The sequence below is a fragment of the Pseudoliparis swirei genome, chromosome 6, assembly GCF_029220125.1.
Source record: "Pseudoliparis swirei isolate HS2019 ecotype Mariana Trench chromosome 6, NWPU_hadal_v1, whole genome shotgun sequence".
NCBI classification, from domain to species: Eukaryota; Metazoa; Chordata; class Actinopteri; order Perciformes; family Liparidae; genus Pseudoliparis; species Pseudoliparis swirei.
In genome coordinates, this window is record NC_079393.1 from 8,702,125 (window position 1) to 8,718,931 (window position 16,807).

The 16,807-nt window shown below is 41.0% G+C and overlaps 1 protein-coding gene across 1 annotated transcript; it reads right to left on the reverse strand.

The window, feature by feature from the left end:
- Window positions 1-971: 971 nt before the first annotated feature.
- Window positions 972-2,568, reverse strand: LOC130195490 (uncharacterized). Its single transcript, XM_056417035.1, has one exon. The coding sequence runs from the start codon at window positions 2,364-2,366 to the stop codon at window positions 1,365-1,367; it is 1,002 nt and encodes a 333-aa protein (XP_056273010.1). The 5' UTR covers window positions 2,367-2,568; the 3' UTR covers window positions 972-1,364.
- Between the last annotated feature and the right edge of the window lie 14,239 nt (window positions 2,569-16,807).

The window sequence follows — 16,807 nt, forward strand, 5'->3', positions numbered from 1 at the left end:
TTTCCCTTTCATTTCCAGGGCAGATCTGGCAAAGGCCTATGAGATGTGTGTCATTTAGTTGTATCTTGAAATATAGTCCTGTGTGTGCCTACGGTAAGCAATAATACATTATATACACATGTATGGGTTGGTCTGTCTTTGTGGTGCACTTTTTTGGCTGGTGAGGGGAAGTCATGCGGCCTGTTGCCAGCCAAGTCTGTGTGTTTCTCAAGAAAGACATGTGGCATTGTTCCAGGACCAGATACCAGCTTTACTGCCAAATCCTTGCCGGCTGGACTGAAATGTCTGCCGTGTAAAGAGAGCAGGAGAGGAGCACGGCCCGACAAAAGATGACATTGGCTTGTAAGTTTTAGGCGATGACCAGTTGGCGATGACGCTTATGGGGATTCCATTATGTTGCTGTCACACAGCATTAGGCGGGACAGCTAACACTTTCAAGTGTGGATTACCATTTAGCCATTGGAGATAATAGATATTTGCCTTAGCTAATCCATTCCTCTATTGATTCCCCCCCACCCCCTTTTAATAACTTCTTGCAAGCAAGCACATTTTGAGAAGTGCAAGAATGCTGACGAGTAAGAAGCTGGAACAAAAGGCAGTTTTTGGACCCGGAAAAATATAAGATCATTACAACAACCACATTTCTTTCAACCGCCATATGTTTAAACTACAGAAAATATTGCAGAAACTAAATTGATAATCTAGAGAGAGGAAAGTGGAGAGAATAATCGTCATTCAATACAATGCTTCAATGAGGTCAGATGTGAAAAGTCAGGTCTCGGTTGTATTTGTGTCCATTACGTCATTGTTAAGATCCAATAGTTCTCACACAATACTTAAAACATATCTTTTTTTACATTCATATCTTTTTTTAAATATTCATCTCTTCAGTTCGTAACAATCAATTTTTGGCTGAGTGCAACACACAGGCTTAACGCTTTTGGAAAGTGTTGAAAGACACACTAAATCTGTTGGTTTGGTCATTTCATGCTTTTATTGCTTTATTTATAAGACAGACGTACATTGAATCTGCAGACAAGTCATAATAAAGCTGATAGGTCCCCTTTATACTCCCATCCAACCATTTACCCCCACCACTATAAAGGCAAAATTGAAAACATTAACAATAAAACCTTAACAAAGATCAGCCATGAAATCACATTTAACGTTTCTGGGTAAATAAAGATGCTACTATTTACAATTCTGCCTCGCAGGCCCACAGTGTGTCATGATATAATATAATTTCAAATTGGGAACAGAAACAGAACATTTTATGAAGCAATTTATTTAATTTTGGTTTGTTAAAAAAAGCACGGACAAAAAAAATAAAAAAGTTCCAAGGACAGTAAGAGAGGGAGGTAGACTCAGATGTTTGGCATGTGGGGGCTCTTCGTCCTCGGCTTCGGCACAGGTGACGGTTCTGCTGCAGCATCTGTGGACGGCTGTGCGGGCCTGTTTTCAGTCTGCGCTTCAGGCTGGGAAACCTTCTCGTAACAGGCTACGGGGGAAGAATTGTGTCTCAGGGGTGGAGAGTCCTCAGTTGGGAGTATAGTCTCATACTCTGAGTCAGGCACTCGCTTGTTTAGAGAAAGCATCGCCATCTCCCCTCCATGCCTGCGTCGCATTTGGGTTTTGATGCGTATGTGGCAGATGCATAACACGATGATTATGATGAGCATAAACAGAATCAGACCCGCTCCTCCCGCCAGCACTGCGACAAGAGTTTTGGATTTAAAACAGATTGTTGGTGCTGGTGGTGGACTTTTACAAGTCGGGCGGACAGTGTCACTCTTTTCCTTGCTGACTTTGTTTTCCACACTACATGTAAAGCTCATCTCGCCTTTCAGCCGAGTCAGCGATATGCTCAGCGTTGGCCTCGTCTCGCTGGTTAAGGTCTTTTCATTGAGTGTCCATGAAAACATCCAATTCTGAGGTTTAGCTACGTGACAATTGAGATTAACGGCACCAGACTTGGGGTCACACGTGTAGACGAGTTGAGGTTTTATTACCTTGTCCATCACACAGAGACGACCACTCCATGCCTTAGCCAGTGTACCGTTGGGATTCAACAACTGCGCTTGGTATACCCCTGCACTTGAGTATTGTAGGTTCTTCAGCAAAAGAGATCCGGTTGCAGATAAGTCCTCCAACTTTCCAATGGACACTTTGCCTTGTCTGTATAAAATGATCGTGCGGTTATGAGTCCATCTCAGCACATGTGAGTTTACCAGTTCCTCGTAGACAAATGGCAGAGTCAGACTCTGTCCAACTACGGCATGAAGATCACAAGTGTCTTTGTTTGCTGCTGTGAGGTCGATGAATCCCGACAGGATGACGACACAGAGTGTGGCAGCAAAACGAGCCATGGTACACAGGAGTGGACAAAGGTGTCCGTATCACAACCGCTTGACCGCCTCTTTGGTTTATCCTTTGGTCGTCGAGAAGCAGTCCCGTCAAGAAGAGTCGTTACAATGTATAACTGCCCCAAAAACGACAGACTTTGAGTCCTTCAAGAGAAGTGAATCTTGAGTGGGAAGGAAACTTTGTTAGTCAAGAGTCTGCTTTCGGTTCTCTGAAGATGACGAAAAGCATCGTCACTGACGTGTTCAGCCCACGTGAGGAAATCTTAGGAATATGTATTTAGAATTTGCTGCAACAAGCACGACCTGATGGCAACACAATCGTGGTTAAAACACTGCTAAATAAACCCGAGTTAAGTACGTTTTGCTGTATTGTGAAATGCTTGTCTACATCCTGTTTCTGGTTTGTTAATTTGAGAGTTGTTGAGGCTGACACGCATGTATAAATGAGGAAAAAATAACAAGAAGAATAGTAAAGAGTGAAGAGGTTTGGAAAAGGGGTTTAGGCTAAAGACAGCAGAATATATATATATATATATATATAGTCTGTTCTTTTCAATAACTCATAATGAATGTGTTCTGCTAACAGAACACAGGCCCAGTTTAATATATATCAAGTTAAGATACAGACTATATTAAGTTACCAAAATGAAAAGATATGAAAGGAGTTCCAAGATTTATCATCAGTCAGTTATTTCCCTGCTGACTTTTGCATTATTCATCCTGGTTATTGTTTTCAAATTAAAACAAATGGTTTTTATTTGTCACCTCTAAATTGGTTGAGACAGGGCTGCATTTTCTGATAAAGAAATTGAAAAATGAGACGCCACCACTTCTTTTAAATATCTGTTGCAAATGCTTTTGTTCTGGTGCCTTCAGTGGAGCTACTCAACTATAGAGTACGTTATTAGATATGGGGCGAGGCAGTCAATTAAAAAATGTAATTAAGTAATTTCAATAAATCTCCTCATGAGAAAAGAGCTGTTCTACAGAAAGCCTCCCAACAGTATTTTACTTTTTAACAAACGATAAACAATGCTGCTGCCAGACCTAGTAGACCTCATTTGGCTCGGTGGTTTTAATCCAAAAAGTCCCCAAGTGGCACATTCTCTCTCGGTTTTTAATTTGCTGGATCTGAAACTGTTGGCATTTTTTCACGCTATTAAATCAAACAATTTGCTCTTGAAATGTACCTCAATCATCATAATTAAGTACGCTCTCTATAAATGTCCTTCCAGTAAAGCAGAGTCATTGTTCAGTTTCCATCTAGAAATACCCTTGTCATTTGATAATTCATGGCTTCTATAATTCAATACTAGAATGAGTTCATTTTAAACCCCACAACTATAATTTCATGCAATTAGCAGTGATTCACAAACTCTCTGTAACTCTCAGCACTTTCTAAGATAGCCATAGCACAGACATTACACTTGTTCCTACCCTGAGGGAATGGATTGATGGAGGGGGGCGTGCTGAGAGCGGAATGCAGGGGAATCATAGTTATAAATGTTGTAAAGATCTCCAAGAAATCTCCTCGCCAGCTCACAAATAAGAACATGTGTTTAATCTGCATGTGTGCTGAGCTGAAAGCAGAAAGTATATGCAAGAAAAAAGCAGAACAGACATGAGCTGGAAGAGTTTAAAAATCTAGCGTTTACGTCTCAGCAACCCCTGCAGTTTTGTAAATCGGCCATTAAATAATGGTCCATCTTCCCATAAACTGTTCTTAATGGTTCTTATTTATCTTATTGAACACTTTTCACTTATAAATCACTGCTGTAAAGAAGATTGCTCTGCAGAAAACCAACCTTCTGAATTTGAGTGGCTTCAGGAACTGAACATCCAATAAAATGTGCATTGTATAACATTGTATGTGCAAGCCAACTTTCATCTTTAACTTATTTATTTCCATATCTAACTAGAATGGGCACTCGGTAGAGCGCATACCTTCGCATATCACAAGATTGGGCATTGAATTATGAACATGTTGGCATTAGTTGCACGCCAATTGGATATAAATTGACCGCGCTATGGTAAAAAAAAGATGTTGACCTTTTCATGACCTTGACCATGACCTTTGACCCGATCGATCCCAAAATCAAATCAAATGGTCCCCGGATAATAACCAATCATCCCACCAAATTTCATGCGATTCGGTTTAATACTTTTTTACTTATGCGAATAACACGCATACAAATAAATAAATAATAAATACACGGCGATAAAAACTTTACCTTCCGCATTTTCAATGCGAAGGTAATAAACCATTTATAAAGAAATAACCTTCTCTATTTTCCCCAAAGGTAAAATGCCAAGAAATGTTCCTCCAATGTCGAGTGGACACACAACCTCATAGCAAGTGTTTCATTTCAAATGCAATGTGCTGGAAGAGAGCCACAACAATGAAATGTATATCACTGTCCTAATACTTACAGTCTGCCCAGTACAAAGATAAATTCTAGAAAAATCTAAATCAACCACAGTCTCCATCATGTTAAACTCCAAATGTGTTTCCCATTCACAATCCATGGAAACTGGTGTTTCCACCTCAAAGGTCCTCTAGAAAAAAGCTTATCAATGATGAGGCTTCTTTAGTGACATTATTTGCACAATAGTGCATTTTATAGTGAAATATAGCAACACACCAGGCTATTGGACTGGAAGCTTTGGATTGGGCCACATCTGTGATTATCTGTTCCAACTGTGTCCTGATTCTGTTCACCTCTGCTCCTGCATTTTGTGTTTCCTCTCTTCTAATATGCAGAAGTATCTCATAAAAAGAGGAACCAAGCTGTAGTAAAGATAAACTTGTGTCTGATGCCATCGTGACATCATGTGACACAGAGCCAGATGTCGAGGCAAGAGTTTCCATGTTCAGTGTGCAACAGCAGCTATTGTTGGAGCTCTTGGAGGCTTTAGGGAAACAATAGATTGGATAGGCCTAGTTGGTATAAGTAATTATCCAGGGCATTATGAAATGGTGTCGCTTATGATGACTGCAATCATTGCCAAGGGCTCCCCTTCAGTCGATATAATTTCATGCAAAAAGTCCACTTTGTGCCTGATGTCAACTCAAACCCAACCGTTTTATCATCCGTTCTGATCCCCTTCTGTAATATGCCCTCTTAATTGGCTACAAAGTAAGGTCTGAATAGACCGGGCATGGGTTAATTGGCCCCAGTTCCGGGTCCCTGAAGCCTTCTGGCAGGGAGACTGTCTGCCGAGCTGATGTTTAATTCAGAGTCTCAGATGGAGGCGTAGCAGCCTGGCTGTGAGATCCCTGACTCACACTTTCACCAGACGTGGCCGTGGCTCTGTATGGACCCCGGGGGGGGGGGGACAAAGGGGGTCCGGCTCGCCCCTCCTGCTCTTCAAAGTCAATATCTCTGGGGACAGTAATATCGCTCCGAGCTTTAAAAGTACTTTGAAGTGGGTGAACAGATGCTTTCTATGGGCCATGGTCACACCAACATGTAGAGTTAATCCAACTTGATAGATTGCAATGCAGGCAAAGGCCAAGGTCACACTCCATGACAAGTCACCAGAACCAGATCGCTTGTATCGCTTGTACTTAATGTCAGTCTGGAGTTTTGAAGTGGTGCTGGCACGCTACAAGATATTTCATTGGCTGTAGCTCCCTGACAAGCTCCCCAACAATTCAAATTATTAGGCATGCTAGATATTTGGAATTTGTCTGCAATGCACTGGCAAACCTCTCGAATGCCTCATCGGGTCATTCACACATACCGTTTCAGCAAAGATGTGGATTTGCCTCTGATCTAAGGGATTTGGTCCAGGTCTGGTAATGGAAAACCAGCGCTAAACTTCTTGTGAACGAAGCAGATGATAAGCTTCGCATACCCTTTTGACATTTGAGGACAGTGGAAGCGAACATATTGTGTTCATTGTTCATCTAATTTAGGATAACCTGCTCTCCAAAAGTATAAACTACGTCACAGAGGGGGGAGGTTTATAGTCAGTCGCAAGACAGTAATTTTGTATGATAAATATATTTCTCGAAGAAATGCGGCGGGCATGCTGCTGGCTAGCTAACTTGTTACCGGTTAGGTTTCCAACGTAGTAAATGTATCCCCGAGCTATTTCACGATGAGGTGCATATATATTTCACAGAATAAAAAAAAACTGCATCCTTTGTTTTCCTTACTTGAAATTACGGAAGAAGTCACACCCTCAGGCCAGCAATTTGCAACATGGAAATTCATGACCAAAGATCATTCTTAATATAACGTATAAGAAAATTATTCACCATCCAATACTAAAAGTAATCTCATCGGATAACAATAATGCACATGCTAACAATTTTAGCCCTTTCATTTGCATGCTTCCATTCCATCGTGTCATTCGTTTGAAACCCGAGTGATAATGGACTAAACTTGTATCCTGTTCACTTAGGGGACCAAAATAACTGATTATTCCTCTTTAGAAAAAGTAAATAAATCATGTGTGCTACCAAGACTTCAAAAATAAGAACTTTTGTTCTTGGCTTGGGAACCTTTTGAAGTTTGGTCCTTGGCCAGGCCTTGAGCAAAGTCGGCTTAATCCAAAGGGAAATTGTACATCCCATTAAAATGTTTACCTCCGCCTTGGGTACCGTCCAGGAAAAAAAAAGGTCCTTTCCATATGTAAGGTCTGCATTCACCACAGCCTGTACCGTTTTTCTCAGTGTGAGTTATTTGAGAAACCGAAATGTTGTTTGTGTCTTTGACACTGCTGCAGTTTGTCATGTAAAATGAGCTCTCCCTATCTTTGACACATGCTACAGAAGTACAAGGACACAATTTGTCAGGCTTTTAGCTCAAGAGCAGAATCTTTTCAGATGTACATCATATTTATGTCCAATCTCATCTGGCAAAGCTCCATTTCATTTCCCCTATTCTCCCTTTCTGCATGTTTGAATGCTTTAACAGATCACAGTCGCTGCAACTTAAAGTCTCTCCCACTACTTCCCCAAAATGGTTGTAGAGACAAAAGCCAGACCTTTTTTTTTTTGACAGAGTTCAAGAGATCACCATTTATATTTCCTCTTGCATTACACGGGTCTCTGAATCGTCTGGTTTCGGTGGTGCTGGTGGATACTGCGCTTTAAACACAACAGAGGCTGGGGCTTATCATCGTTGATGCCACCGAGGAGGAAGCCGCTTATATCATTTGTTTTGCTCTGGCCCAGCTGTTTTTGCTCACTGGGTTGACCAGTTATCTGCTCATGCTGAGAATCTTTGATGTATGCATAAGAGGGGAATCACTCTGGCACCGATGACCCCAAAACCCACCTCCCAACAGACTGGTAGAGTTCAAGTTCAAACAACCGAGGAAGATTGTTTTTGTTTCCCCTTTTCCTCTTTTGTATGGCTGCAGGGCATCTGTTCTCTGGTGTCTTACTAGACAATGAAAACTGAGTAGGATATTTAGGCGAGACGTTTAGTGGCTGACCATAAGCTCCGAACATGAATGACTCGCCATTATGTTAATGTAGTTCAACCAGAAAAGTTACATTCCTTCCTCTTCTAAGTTTACACAAAAGACAAGCCCGTAAAAACATTTAACGCAACATGTGTAGCTCGTCTAATGCAAACACGAGAAATTGTGTTAAAACAAGGGTTGTTAAACAGCTGCGGCGAATGAACAAACACTTGTTTTCAAAGATTACATCATTGGTATTCGCCTGAAGGTTATCCTGTGTTCGGCACTTTGATTTTATGACCAATGAACTGTTAATCCACCACAGATGAAGCATCTAACTGTTCCAGGGCTTTTCCTTTTGTTTTCTGTGTGCTAACAATGCTGCTAAAACTGGATGTTATAATAAAAGGACATTCTTCTGCCAAGTGATTTGGGCTTTTGTTCCTTTTATCTCTCCTTTTATTCCCCTGGCTCTGCACTTCTTCTGTGTAAAACGCATTCTGTTTTTAATTGAATGGCTTTGTTTATCATTTTATATTACACAACACGTGTTTACTGAGCAATATCCATCAGATCTGTAATGTATGTAATTATGTACCTGCAGATTAATGCTGTGGAACTTTTCTTTAAAAAAATGAAGAAAAGACACACGCAACTGCACCATGGGTGATAGTGATAAAGGGTGTGATGGAATAAATCAGGATTACCTGTGATTACATGCTTGTATATCTGTTAAAATGAACATGCTGCTATGCAGAGGGGGTCAGACTAGTCCAAATAGACACAGCACAGGGCTGTAACTCACTGCACAGCTGGAATAGCAGCCTGACTAAGCGCAATGACAAATGGACAGTTTCATCATGTTGACAACCTACAATTGTAAGATCTATTAAACTCAAATGTCTGGGACTACTGCTTTGCCGGCAAGCGAGCTGAGAAAATCAGAAATTCTTTCAAAATGGTCCTTCTGTAATTTGTACAGTTCCTACCATCACCATTTGTTGTTTCAATAAACAGTGGAGTGCTCTTTACATTGGAAAGGTAATTAAAATAATCCAGTTCGTCTTCATTCTCGTTGATCTTGAGTTTTTCTTTATGTATTTATTACATCATTCCCTCTTTTTTTTTTTACTGAGCTAACGTATAATGCCAACAAGAGCCTGGTGGCTTTCAGGTGCTTTTTAAACACCTGCCCACTAATTGGGAGTGGCGTTTATAAAGGTGAGTAGTTCAATGTTTTTTTTGGGAGGCCTGAGACAGACTGTCTTACTTTTGAAACAGAAGGAATTGTTAAAGGGAAGAAAGATTTCTAGCCTCAATAGTTTATAAGTATTTGGTATAGAGATACATGATGGATTAGAGCCGCTGATAGTTTGACTCACTGTTGCAGAGGGACTTGGTATTAAACCAACGCAAAGCTCCCTTTAGCCTGATACCTTGGTGGTGTCTTTCAGTTAATTACATTTTGTTGACAAATGTACGTATGCTACAATATTTCTCAACACTTGACACTTCATCGCTATTTATCTATAGTGCTTTTAGAAAAAACATTTATCGTTGCTTTTATAACAGTGGAATTGTGATGACTACATTTGAATTTATGTGAACACAAAGATATTGAAGATAAAAAGTGAAGCTATTTCCTGAGGATTTAGATGTGCAAAAATCGACACATTCATACACAAGACACACATAAAAGTGGCTGAAATATAGCACAGTGACAGGAATTTTTAAATGGTCTACAATGCATGACGGGTCTGGCAATGCCAGGAGCTATGTCTGTATGTCAGACCATTTATCAGGCTTGATTCCTTTCTTCTGCCTCCGCCTGGCTTGGATTAGGTCACATGACGACAGGATGCCATATTCTCCACCTTCTTTGAATAGCTTAAAGCCTTTGATGTGGGTTTCAGATGTGAGAAAAGATCAAGAGATCAAAAAACCTACTCGCATCCAGAAGATAAAGCTGTCGGTCATGTCTTTCAGTTGAATCTGACAGATTAATGGAAAGACTATGTTCTTGGTTTGGTGATAATGTTGCAAGGATTTCAGTGAGACGAGACAGTTTGGCTTGTGCAATGGAGGGGTGTGGTCAAAACTGATCAAATCCGCGAAAACAGCTATTTACATTCAAGACATTCTCAGCAGAGGGGATAAGCCAAAAGGAAACCACTAATTCTGAAAGTGATTGTTCTCCTCCCAATGCTTTGAAGTGTCTGGCCGATGTCTTCTTATGTCTGTAATGTGAGGACAACAAGGACGGAGCCTTTCCAGAGATTAGTTTGTATCGGGTTCAACATCGTCTAACCCTCTCAATCTTACTGCTGGCAGACATCCAGGCTCTCCCGTTTTTGTTTTTTAAATCAAATCTTATTTTCTCATTGGTTTCCACAATGAGGTATTTCAAAAGTTCAGGGAAATCCAAATTAACTTTCGTGACTAAGGTGAATCAAGATTCAGAGGAATTGTCTAACAGCCGGGGGAAAAAAGGAAAATGTGCTCTAACCAAAATATTTACTTAAACTTCACACAAATGTATTTTGTCTTTGATGGTTTATATTCTCAAAAAAGCTAATCTGCATTTTGAGGTACCCGACACAATTTTTATCATCAAACCCACAAAGCCGTCGAAACGTCTCCTGTGGAGTACATCTTATCTGAGCAGACCAGAGATTCATATAGCACAAAGCTTAATGTCAAATGATTTTTGAGAAGGATATGGTGACCAGAGAGATGGGTTCATCCTTTCTATTCAGCCGTGACACTTTCATCTAGGTTAAACAGCTTACCGCACCATGGTGTGGTGCCCAGCCCCTGGCAGCACAGACTTGGCTGTCTGTGGATACAAAGAAAGATAGAAAAGGGGGATTTAATTAAATGCAGGAAGAAGGCCGTTCTGTCAGTTCCTTGTAATCCTCCTGCTCTTTAACTCATGGGTTGTAATCGCGCCGCAGCATCAACCTCGCCAAACATTCCTTGAATACTGCAGCTTCTGTGTTTCGTTGGTGGATAAAGTTAAAAGACGGAGGAAGAGCCAGTTGGCTGCATGGATGGCTTGAAAGAGGATAGTTTGTTGGTCCTTGGCCCAACAGAAAAAGGGAACAGTAGAAGGACATGGAACAAACTAGAATTGGGAGATGTTGTTGCCTGCTCTAGCGAAATCATTTTGAACCATCAATTTGAAGAGTTTGCCCTGATCCATACATACATGCTTCTTGAAGATGTATATCTAAATTGATATGGACATCTTGTTAACCATTTGTCCCGGTAAAGACTCTCATGAAGCAAAAAGGAGATAGAGATCTAAAAGCTACAGATTTTAGACAATGATACCTTTTGATTGACAGGGGGGCGTGCAAAAGTCCACACCAAGCAAATTCCTAAACATATTTCTGCCTTGTGTTGTGCCAGAAGGACCAGAGGTACAGTAATGGTAGGTATGGGAGAATTCCAAAGTGGGTTGTAACAACAAATCACAGAGATAGCGGGCGCAATAGTAAATCTTGTCACTGGAGTGTTGAAAAATGTGACAATACTGTCCAGCGGAACGATAAGAGTCTCACTGTAAAGCCGGCACATGCCATGGGGGAAGAGGCCTTGGAGCTATTGCTAATCTAATGATACAGTACACTTTTATAATGCTCATTTGACAAAAGTGAGTGCTAGAAAGAGAGGGAAAGTTTGTTTCGAAAAGCATCATTTAGAAAGGTCACTGCAGCAACACAGAATATTTCTGCCTCACGTAAAATGTATGTTTACAGCAGATGTTTTACTGTAGTTGCAGACATTTAACAAGTACATTTGTATTCAGGTAATCACCTGCCATTTATCGTCAAAACTAATGAGTGACATAGAAGGAATGAAATCCCTCTCTAATCTGGAATGATACTGTAACATGTGTGTCATATAACCTACCTCAGTGTCAGGCATGGCCGCTAAGTATAGCTTACCAACCCCAGGTAACATAGAGTTCAAGGATAATCTGGGGATAGCAGAGGTTTTATAAACTCTGAGTGTGCTTTGTTTGTGATAACATTCACAAAAGCCTTGACAAAATACCACCTATAGTTACAAAATCGGCCTACAGCGATTTAAAGTAAATTGGTGTTTTCTTTTACGCAGTGTCAAAGATCTCAGGATACTCAAAATACAATCAAATTTGTCTCGTTTATAAAGGCTTTGCAAAATGTTGGCCGATACTACACTGCAAGTGCGGAGGCATTAGCTCCACACTTGCTATGATTCCAGGTCTTTCCATGTGGAGGTGTCGAGGACAGCTCGTGGAACTTGTGAGATGTGGTACTAGGAAGTGGATGATAAGCAATCAAATCTGATTGGCCAAATGAAGGACGAATATACTGGAGAGCAGTAGATAGGGTTCAGCACATCTGCTGAATAACCACCCGAGTCTTATTACCAGAGGGCCAGATACCTTTTTCTGACAAGGCGTCCTTTAGCATCTGTATGTGACGTATCAGGGTTTAAACAGACAAGATTAGACACTCAGAGCAAGTGCTGAGGAGGTCTGGTGACGTGGAACCAAGAGTGATTAGTCCGCTGCGAGCGAGCAGGACAAACGCATAACCAGAGGACCTTCACTCGGACGATTTCTGTTCGGTGTGGAAACAAAACTCGGCGTCGACTTATTTCAATAGACGATTCAAGTAGTTTTATTGCCTAAATGTATCCAAGTACTTTTGTGAGACGTCAAAACATTAACCATGTGTTCACTGCGACAATAGTGGAAGGTCATAGTTTGATACATAGGGCCAACGAGTGGGTTGATGCCTGGGGATCCGGACCAAACGTCTGTATTCTATGAGTTGGGATGAGAATGTTTTGGACGAATGGAATATGAAGCCAAATGCTTGTTTTGGTCATCAACCCAGAATTTTACTTTTGCACCCACATGAAATTTGATTCACATTCCATTATAATGCTTGCATACTAGGAAACATGGTTTTTTAAAAACATTTGTCATTGTATTATGTTCTGTCTCTAGCTAGGATGGAAGTAACTTTTTTCCAAATGGTCATTCTTGGAGATGGAGTGAAATGTCTGACATTCTTAAAAAAAGGGCAGGATGCGTTGAACCCCACCAATCATTCACTGAAAAGGTATGGCAGGATAGATTTTCAGACTGATCCAATAAGCACTTTGAATAAAATCCCCTATTTCTTCCCCCCAGCATGACAACTATTGCAAGATGTTTACTCATGCAGTCGCTGATAAACCGCTGTCAACAAACACTTTCTATATTTACATCCCAATTTTGCCAAACTGTCAGCTTTTTGTGGCTTCTGTGGGCGCGCCGGGTAAATATAGAGCTATTATTTACATATTTCCCGCCAGTCATCTTTGTGAGTTTATCCAAAACGCTGTTGGTCTGCTTGTTGCTGATTTGATTTCTGTTGATATGAACAACATAAGCATTTTCTTCTGAGGATCAATGCTGCTCGGCCAGCTGAAAGCACTCACTCCAAGTGGAAAACATTCTTGGGACTGAATCATTTTGTGGCATAATCAGACCCGACGGGAGTGTTGTTGATTATGCCGATGCTGCGTATTCACCGACAAACCCTGCCGAGTCGGGATTTTGAGGGGCGACTCAGAGATTTATAGGAGACAACATATCTTACACAAGCATATTTAACAGAAGAAACATGCTCCACAAGCTGGTTGATTAGCAAGCAAACTTGGCAGGATGTATTGAACTCAACACAGCTGGTGGCAGTTTAAGACCCAGTCCTGCTTTGCACAAACTAATCTTGAAGCATAACATCAAAATGGATCGCAGGGTTTCCCCTCAATTTTCAGTGTCCTGACCCGGTGAATTAAGCCTGCGAGCCGGTGAATCAGTGGCCTGACCCTCACCACTCTAATAAAAGTCAAATGGTATCTGGCTCTTAAGCTCGGCCATGCGATCCTTCCCACTTCCATGTTTACAGGTACGTTGACCCTGCTCTGACCTTGCAGACATTTGGTGAGTAGCCTTAGTTTACATGAGGTCAAGAGTGCGGAAAGGAAGATGGGTCAAAGGTCAACATGTTGATTTCATGCTGTAATTTAGACTGTCACACACGTATTATGATTAGAGACAACTATAAATTTATTTTAAGCAAACTTGTCTACGATTCTTTTTCTTTACCGCGGCTCAGAATGGCCTGTGACCCACCATGTGTAAAACTGTAGTTTATCTCTAAGCAAATGAATTGAAATGAAAAAGATGCTGTTACAGGGTCCCACATGTGTGTAGTGTTACAGTGCTATCAATAGATTAAACCTGACATTGATCTATGAAGGAGAATTTACAATACACATGTACAAATGTGTCAGGTATAAATCCAGCTTTAGATGTGTTGTTCAGCCAGAAAATTATGGAATTACAACCGTGACCATATTTTATCATTTTGTTTTTTAACATTTAAAGTTCCATGATGTCATATCATTTGTGTATTGTTAAAATTAATTCAACTCATTTTGTAATCAAACAAAGCGTATATCCTCCTAAAATAAAAAATAAATAAAAACAATACATTTACAGCCCTTGAGAGGAAATCTTCTATTTACAGGAATAAGGCAGCGCACTTAGAATTCAATTAGATAATCCTTTGGGGATAACATATCACATTTACAGTAAATCTGTGATGCATCTACAACAAGACGACTCAACCTGCAGCTATTTGGGGGGAATTGTCTGTCCCCCGGGAAAAACAATAAGAGCAAAGCACCGCACTGAGATATCGTTGCATTTGAACCCGATCTGAGCAGCTCTCCTAAGACCTACCCACCCACAGGCCAACAGTCTCCCACTTTGGCCCACCCTGGTCACTTCCTGTTGGGCCACTCCTCTCCCCTTTAGTTGTGGGGGGAATGCTGGATCTCAGTGGAGTCTAGGAGAGTTGTACTTAGGCAGCCTTGCATGGTGTGATTGTGGCAAAGCTTGAAGAAGTGGAAGTGGGTTTGATGTTATCAAAGGTCCTGGTCGGTTGGGGTCCGGTGGGAGGGGGGTTTGAGTTGTCTGGAACGTGGGCAGCAGCCCTATGTCTAATGACCCTCTGTCGGCTGGTAATTGTTGCCTTGGCTTATGCTCGAGACTTTGTGCGTTCCAGGAGCCAGCAGTCATGATCAGAGTTGCTCTTAACCTAGCAATACCTTAAGCCCCTCAGTGATAAAAAAAACAAGGCCGCTCTGGTTTCACCGTGGATTAAAGCAGCCGTCCATAGCTCCGGTTACTTTATTGATACCCCGCGCATTGCCTTTAGCCCGATAGAACACTGGAATTTCCTCGGCCCGATCAGAAATCAAGTCCTACCTGGATCTGAGCCATGTTGGTTTGCGACTCCTATCTTAATGACGAATGACAGATGCTGTGGTCAGCAGAGGGACTCCGCGGCTTTAGACCGTATCCCTCTCACTGACGAGATGAATGGGGCTATTCTTTATATCACCTGAGATGGTTGGACACATGTTCTCTGAGTGGGATTACAGATGGATCAAGGCAATCTCATCGGAACTTCAACACACCGTTTAGCCATTCCATAGATTCCACTGATACCTGGGGAGGTATGGTTCTGTAAAGCAAAGGGATGGAGATGGAGAGGTTTTCACAGTGAAAAGGTCTTCGGTGGATTTGAGACGCAACTCTGATTTTTCTGAAACGGGCATCAATGCTTTTTGGATTCGATTGTTTTGATTAAAGATGTTTAATGAGACATAAGTACCGTATTTTGACATTCTGATTAATATGCTAAAGTTCCTTCCACTATATGATGGGATCATTTGAGAACATTGATAATGATCATGCCTGCCATATTCTATAGGATGTGTTGTGTTCTAGTAAATAACTGCTGTATGCAAGTAACCATACCCACCGGACACTTTTTTCTACTTACTTCGCTTACAATGTGGTGTTTTATGATTTGTGAAGTTATACATGTTTCATTATGATGTGAGTTCCAGTGTGTTGAAACGGTGCAACTGTCCCTTCTCCATAATGTTAGGTGGCCTTGAAAAAGTGACATGACCTTTAACTGCTTTAGCAGAGCTCTTTATTGGAGGAGGACTGGGTTGTAACGGGCAACTCAAAAATGAAAATGTTTGAAACTCTATGAATAAGGGAAAAAGAAGTGCTGACCACATTCACATTCAACCAAATATTTGTTATTCAAAGTTTGAAACTATGTCTTTTCTGCATTTAATTATCTGGCTCTCCAAAAATGCTCAATAATCACAAATCTTTCAGTGAAACAAGCCAGTTTTCTCTCGTAGCCATATAGTTGTTCCTTTCCACAGTGTAAACATGTTATTGAAAAAGACACGCATGCTGGCTATCTGATATGATTGACAGTTGTGGTATGGGCACAAGCGCCAATTTACAACTCAGAATATCACACAAAAATGCCGCAATACCCTGAGGGTCGTCACAATGTTTCCCTGTGGAATATGGTGTCTTTCACTGTCGCAGAAACAAAAGTCATCTCTTGTAAATACATACTTGTTTATGTCTCGTATGATACCAACAGTAACGCTGGTCAAGATTATATATCATCAAACAATTTCCCAAACTTTTAGAAAGCAAAGCAATGTGTAAGCTATCGTAGTTCACGAGATTGAATTGCAGTAGACGTAGAAAGAATCTTCTAAACACTCTGCGTGCATAGATACAGACATAATGTAGACAATGTATGTCTCCATTCCAGCCACAGCTCTGGACACCTGTTTTCACTTGCACAACATACCAGTATCCACTTGCTTCAGCCAATAAACAGATTAAGTGAATTATTGTACCGTAAAAGTTGGAGCAGTCAGAATGTGAATGGTAATCGTTTTCCACCTCTCTGATTTTGTTTGTGAAAAATCTTAACACAGAAAGCCATTTTATGACCATCGTGGTGTGGACATGAAGGACACGGAATGGAGAAATGACTGCTGCTACTTTGCATAGACAATGCAGCACCGATGCATGCACCAGTCAATCATGGTGTTAAGCAGTGGTCCCCAAACTAAGGTCCACATTTGAACAA